The sequence below is a fragment of the Drosophila rhopaloa genome, unplaced genomic scaffold (genome assembly GCF_018152115.1).
Source record: "Drosophila rhopaloa isolate 14029-0021.01 unplaced genomic scaffold, ASM1815211v1 contig_2, whole genome shotgun sequence".
In the NCBI taxonomy this organism is placed as follows: Eukaryota; Metazoa; Arthropoda; class Insecta; order Diptera; family Drosophilidae; genus Drosophila; species Drosophila rhopaloa.
This window is the reverse complement of record NW_025335083.1, coordinates 8,881,475-8,887,642: the sequence shown is the minus strand read 5'-3', so window position 1 is coordinate 8,887,642 and position 6,168 is coordinate 8,881,475. Positions and strand designations below refer to the sequence as shown.

The window sequence follows — 6,168 nt, the reverse complement described above, 5'->3', positions numbered from 1 at the left end:
GTCTTCGCTCCCAGTCCACTGGAATCACTTTTCTGCCACATTCATGCATGATTTATGTTTGAACATATAAAGCTGCCACTGACGTAGTTGGGGAAATAAACTTGGGAAAGAAGAAGGGGATGCAATATCGAACCTGTTTCCCCATTAAGACGCCCTTTGAACTTCGTCTCTGACTAGAATGTCTGTCGCGGATCTGGGGTTAAATCAATCAATGACTTAATGGCTTATTGTGAATATATTCCCACATCGCCATTCTATTTTCCCCAAGGCCAATATATCAAGTGTCAGTCCTTGCGTTAATTAGATTAATAAATTACCCAAGAACCACTTGAAAACGGCTAATGCCAATCAATCTGATCTGACTTAAGAAAATATTAAGAAGATAATGATTTGCATTGAATTATTTTGTAATATTGTTTTATTATAAAACCTATTAAGCAATATGTGCTGAAGATCATTGAAAAAATACTTCACTGGTTAAATGACTAAAATAGTATTTGTTCATAGCTGAGTTAGTGCTCTGCTAAGTTATAGATAGCCATCAACTGTCAAAAAACTCCTAAAAATAAATGGACTTCTGAACTTAAAAATCATATTGAAATATAAATGGACTGCCTGCTTTCGAATTCCCGTATGTTTAGTTGAAGAAAGTACTGCTGGCTCAGATTTTAAAGAGCAGTTTGATACAGTTAAGTTTAGGTTATTCAATCACAATTTACTTTTTCTTTACATTGTCATGGACATGGATAACCAAAAAGATATCTTAGGTTGATCATCTGTCAACCAGGTCCGAGGTGAAAGGATAGGTGTCTGGCAATTTATCGTTCCTAATTATGGCGTATGCGTAATAAGAGTATTAATTAATTTTGGCCGGCAGTCTCGCCCTCTGCAGTTTATGGCAGACAATTGAGTCAACACAGCCCGGCTAATTGATGGCAGGCGACATTTTCCTTTGGTTCCAAAGCCTACTTCACTGGTTAGCCTTGTTTTACTTTTCCCACTTTGCTTATGTGTGGGCAAACAAAGACTGGGCACTGATTGATTGAGTTTCTGTTTCTGTGGCAAGAAGGCTTCAGTTAATGGATCAATGCCTTTCTGTATAGTTTGCTGACATGCTCGTGTACACTCACCATCACTCCTCCCACTTTTCCCACTTATTGTAATAAAGTAAGGACGGTTGGAAGAAAACAAATTGGCTTTTCAGATTGCAGCTAATGCAGTTGACTTTTTCTTTTAAATGGTCTGAATGCGTTCTTTTGCATACAAATTGCACGTTATAACCTTTATTTCTTAAGGGTGAATCAAAATCAATGAGCAGTAAATTGATTACCGGGGATCTCATATCACAATGATTTTTTTGCAGGAGCCGTAAATAAGTTTTAATTGAGATTTTCTATTTTAAAAGAATTTGTACTAATTTTGGTGCCAATTTGACTGATTCTGTAGACAATAGCAATTTACAACAGTATTTTAAAAATAAAAGTATTACATAACTCTTATTTACAGTCCACGGCAAATACACTTCTTTAAATTGATATTTCATTTGGCTGCAGTTGGCCTTGACTTAGTGGGAAGTTAAGCCCTTTGAATTTTGAGGGCACAACGCTCATTCAACTACACGATAACGTACGAGAAACATCAAATACAATTCTATAAAAAAATTTCGTTTTTTTTCAAGTGACAATCAACTAGTCCGCGAATCAAGATGCTCATCCCAGAGGTGGACATGTGGAATGTGTCCAAGAGTAGTCGCATTCACCGTCTGACCATCTTCAAATGCGACAAGCCGGGTCTGAAAATGCTGGACTACGCCTCGGTGCGTGGAGTTGATTCGTTTTACTTGGACTGCCAGGACTACAGGGACCACTTCAAGGACCCTTATAACCGGGTCCACAAGCCGGTGAGATTCAGGACGTTTGGCAAGTGCGGCCAGAAGTTGGACCCCGACGATCAGCTCCTGATCATGCCTCCGCTGTGGGGCATCGATCGCCAGCCCATCGTCTACCCCATCGACTACCAATCCGACATGGCACTCGGCCGGCGGGACTGCGATCACATCAAGGCATTCTGCTCCCCAACCGAGAGCCTGAGCTTCAAGCGATAGTTTGCAGATCCCCATGAATTTACATTGTTAGCAACAATTTAAATACAATTTTCAGCATTGCAAAACGTACAGCTACATTAGTTTTTCTTTTGTTGTAAATATAATTAACCCTTTAAAATTGTGTCGACAAATGTTTTTTGAAGGATACTGCAACTGCTCATTTTAAAAATGTCGTCAGAAATTTTATGTCAAGGTAACATAATACGAAAAGTAACTTATGGCATTTTTGGGACACTACATTTTAAATGAAAAACTGAACAAAAACTATCATGGTTAATATAACACTAATAGGACAATTTATTTTTAAATTTAGACACAAATTAAAATTTTGTGTTTGAAAAAATAATTCGATTTCTTAAGCCGATATAAAAGTACTCATGTCAGTTCATAGATTCCCGTCCAAATTTTTTTATAAAACTAATGAAAATAAAGTTGAATAAGAATCTGGACAATTAGCTATTATTTTTGATAAATTGTTCCTATAAAATTGTTTTAATTTATTCGTGCCGCATCTGCAAAAACTAAATTAACGCTTGCTAAGTTGATAATGAATCTAATGATTAATATTATTATAAGCCATAATTAAATAGTATTATGTTTTGTAAGGTAAATTGCTTCTGTTGTTCTCCGTAACGCCTTTCAGTATGAGTCTGTCAATCTGTCCGCATATAACTTCCTGACCCTGTTGTTTTCCGTCGGTTGCGATGCACTTTTCCCCCGCTTGCTGGCGTGCAAATTGCTAATGAATTTAATTCCCCAGCACACACATTCGTACACAACGCCGGGGAAAGCGGAAAACGGAGAGGAAAAGCGGGAAAAGGAAACATGGCGACAGCTCTGCTAACATGTGATGTAAGCGACAAGTGAACATTGTCTGTTGTCGGAAAATCTAATAACCGACAGCCAGCAAACACACAATAACACAGTTTGCAGCTACTGTATTGCCGGGTTTTAATTTGTGTTGGGACCTGCATACTAAGTGGGGCCAGCCGCAGCGGTATCGAAGGACACCAGACGCGAACTGATTGAATTGCGGGGGCGGAACGGGGCGTGGCGGTTTTAGTTGATCCGACACGGCCATTGCGAAATGGCCGCTCATCCCGCTAGCTGATTAAGTATACGCCGTGTGTGCGAGGCCATGAAAAATACACTAAATGCATTTTAGTGGAAATCGCCGGGTGCCAAATTTGAAGCCTATTATCACACCCACCTCCCCCTTCCAGTGGCAAGAGCAACTATATAATATTGTTTTCGGCAACTCAATTTCCATCAGCATAAATCAAAACTCGTCTGTAGTTCATTTGCATAGCGCCGGGCTCCCTGAAAATATCCACGAAAATTGTTGAAAAATCTATTTCAACTTTGCAGACAAATCATATTTTCGGCTAGAGCGGAAAGCGTCAGAAACTTTATGGCAGCTAAAAACTTTTATTTTGTGGAATACGACGGACGACCGCCGTCAGTGGGCATTAAATGTTTATATTTCAATTTGAACCCGAGCTCAGGCACTGCCCCTTGCAGTCCGACTCCAGTTCGAATATGTTCTTTGTGGACAAACATCCGCCGTAGGTAAAGGACTCGCACTTCAGCCGCTCCTTGATGAAGCGCCACATTTGAAACGAGGCCTTGCAGGGTCCAGTTTGACTGGGCTTGTCATCGCATTTCCCTGGGAAATGGACAACAACATTATGCCCCAGCATCCGGCATTTCCCACAAAACAACAACTTACGCGTATTGTAGGCCCAAACACCGACCACAAACAAAAGCAGAACAACAATAGTCCCAAACTCAAATTTCATTTTAGATTCTTTCCGAATTTTCCTTTGGTTTTGATTGTTTTGGCAGTGCAAAGGTTGGATTTCCGATTTACACTGCGGACTTTACCTCACCAAGGCCCATGCAATAAGCTTCGCATTCCTCGCCGTTTTCGAAGAGATTCTCCGTTCGATCGCAGCCGCCCCAATGGAACATTATGCACTCCTTGAGGCTGCTGGAGTAGAACCACCGTACTTTATAGTCCTTACAGGACCCCGTCACCGTGGGTCTCTTGTCACACTTTGCTTAGGGAAAGCTTGTGAATATAAGATGCATTTGAAGTGAGTTTAAAGTGTTCTCACCCTTCTGACCGCTCGAAAATTCCACATACAGCATTATGATCACGGGGAAAAGCCACAGAATTTGTTGACCCATTCTGCTCTGTAGTATAGGTATTGGAAACTGATTTGCCAAAATGTCATAAGTGTAATGCTAACAACGATTCCCTAAATAAGCGAAACTAATTCTCAAATAATCTGTAATTTTAAGGTTAATATCACAATTTAGGGGTAGAATAGGTATGGAAAAACATTTAAACATTAGTATTAGGCCTATTTAATTAATTTAAATTTATGTCGAACAATAAATAAATAAACTCACAACCTTTTATACCAAATGTGTACAAATATATGTATGTACCTCGCAATTCCTAAAACAAAGCAATAACATTTACTTTAATAGTCCATTGTATACCGTTTACTTCTAATAATTGAGAATCTATGCTGTTTTATTCAATGCTTTAAGAAATATCTAGTTTATTTGTTAAGTTTTTCAAAACCAAATGGACTTGATTAGATTTATGGATTTTATGTTTTATCCCATACGATTTACGATTAAATCAATGCATGACGCCTCACATTCTTCAAGTGAACGAAAATAGTTTTCTGTTGGAAAACATCCACCGAAGGAAATCCGTTCACATTTCTTATCCTTGAAGACCCACCTTCGAAATCGGGCAGTACAAACGCCTCGCTTGGTTGGAGGAGCGTCACATTTCTCTAAAATATTAAACATTTTCAATTGGGGTAAGAGACTAATTTAAAGTTTTCAGACTCGTACCCTTATCGTAGGCAATAGAAACAGTGCAAAGTGCCACGAAAGCGCAGGCAGTGAAAATTAATTTCAAATCCATCCCTTATCGACTTATTCTGGAGGTTGCGAAAAAGTAAGAATTTATACAGATTTTTTCACCGGAACAGAATAAATATTGTGGTAAGATCTGGTGTGTTAATATGGTAAAGGAGAATCGTAACTTACTTCTTAAGATTGTTAAAAAAAAATCGAATTAGAGTGTTACTAAACAAATTGTTATGCCTCCGCTGACAGTATTTTAATGTTTACCAGTTCTTTGGAAATTAAATATATTTATCTTTATAATTAGCGCCAATCAGCATTTTAATTAGCATCAATTAAATTCAACAAATATTGCCAAGTCAACCTAAAGCACTTGGAAAAAGTTGTGGTTTCTTAAGACAATATCTTAAGGTATGAATATGGAATGCATCCAAAATAAATACAAATAATAAAGGTAACCCTCTAATGTTTTCTGCGTTTAGAAATCTGATTTATTTTTACAAGTTTTGTTGTTAATTTTAGAATTTTAATTCCTTTTTATTTTCGTTAAGTGCTAGTTTTGGCAAGCTGTCTTGCATGCTTCTATTGTACTAAATATGTTGGCTGTGGCATCGCATCCGCCATATATAATTCGCTCACATATTTTATTCTTAAAGACCCAGCTTGGTATATAGGCCCTGCACCTACCTTTTACGCTAGGGGGAGCATCGCACTTCTCTGAAAAAACAATTTGATTTTAAGAAAAAAACTTACTTAAAGGTTTAATAGTTTTACCTTTGTCGTAGGCTATAACAACAGTGCAAAGTGTCACGATAGCCAAGAAAATTAAAATGAGTTTGGAGTCCATGTTATACCGTGTTATTTCCGTTTCGCTTTGAGCTTCTGAAAAGTTGTACAGTTTTATATATGAACTCAGTTTATGTAATCGCGTTAATGTGGCATGCAAAAAACTTTACTAATAGAATTGATATGCCCTTGAATTATGTATTATAATATTTATCATCTTACAGGGAATAATATACACATAACGTTATAAAGCATTCCCAATTTTAATTATCAGCATTTCAATCAATCAATTTATACAGACTTTTTCACTGGAACAGAATAAATATTGTGGTAAAATCTGATGAGTTAATATGGTAAAGGAGAATCGTAACTTACTTCTAAAGATTGTT

General features: G+C 37.6%; 2 protein-coding genes and 2 long non-coding RNA genes across 6 annotated transcripts; 1 reads left to right on the top strand and 3 right to left on the bottom strand.

Annotated features, from left to right (window-relative positions):
• The first annotated feature begins 1,625 nt into the window (after positions 1 to 1,625).
• Positions 1,626 to 2,173, top strand: LOC108044889. The gene has a single exon (XM_017124048.1). The coding sequence runs from the start codon at positions 1,706 to 1,708 to the stop codon at positions 2,102 to 2,104; it is 399 nt and encodes a 132-aa protein (XP_016979537.1). The 5' UTR covers positions 1,626 to 1,705; the 3' UTR covers positions 2,105 to 2,173.
• A 1,339-nt stretch (positions 2,174 to 3,512) lies between these two features.
• Positions 3,513 to 4,323, bottom strand: LOC108044891 (trypsin inhibitor). 3 transcript variants are annotated; one of them, XM_017124050.1, is made up of 3 exons: positions 4,222 to 4,323; positions 3,834 to 4,164; positions 3,513 to 3,770 (listed from the first exon to the last, which is right to left on the bottom strand). In XM_017124050.1, exons 2-3 carry the CDS (start codon positions 3,901 to 3,903, stop codon positions 3,589 to 3,591), a joined length of 252 nt encoding a protein of 83 aa, XP_016979539.1. In that variant the 5' UTR covers positions 3,904 to 4,164; positions 4,222 to 4,323; the 3' UTR covers positions 3,513 to 3,588. The 3 variants fall into 3 exon arrangements, with proteins under 3 accessions (XP_016979539.1, XP_016979540.1, XP_016979538.1); XM_017124051.1 differs by having other exon boundaries at positions 3,834 to 4,159; positions 4,222 to 4,298; XM_017124049.2 differs by lacking the exon at positions 3,513 to 3,770 and having other exon boundaries at positions 3,880 to 4,164; positions 4,222 to 4,317.
• A 326-nt stretch (positions 4,324 to 4,649) lies between these two features.
• Positions 4,650 to 5,119, bottom strand: LOC108044893. The gene is made up of 2 exons (XR_001769322.1): positions 4,979 to 5,119; positions 4,650 to 4,917 (listed from the first exon to the last, which is right to left on the bottom strand). It is a non-coding gene; the product is annotated as an uncharacterized LOC108044893 (long non-coding RNA).
• Positions 5,120 to 5,461: 342 nt separating this feature from the next.
• On the bottom strand, positions 5,462 to 5,866 carry LOC108044892. The gene is made up of 2 exons (XR_001769321.1): positions 5,768 to 5,866; positions 5,462 to 5,710 (listed from the first exon to the last, which is right to left on the bottom strand). It is a non-coding gene; the product is annotated as an uncharacterized LOC108044892 (long non-coding RNA).
• Positions 5,867 to 6,168: the final 302 nt, after the last annotated feature.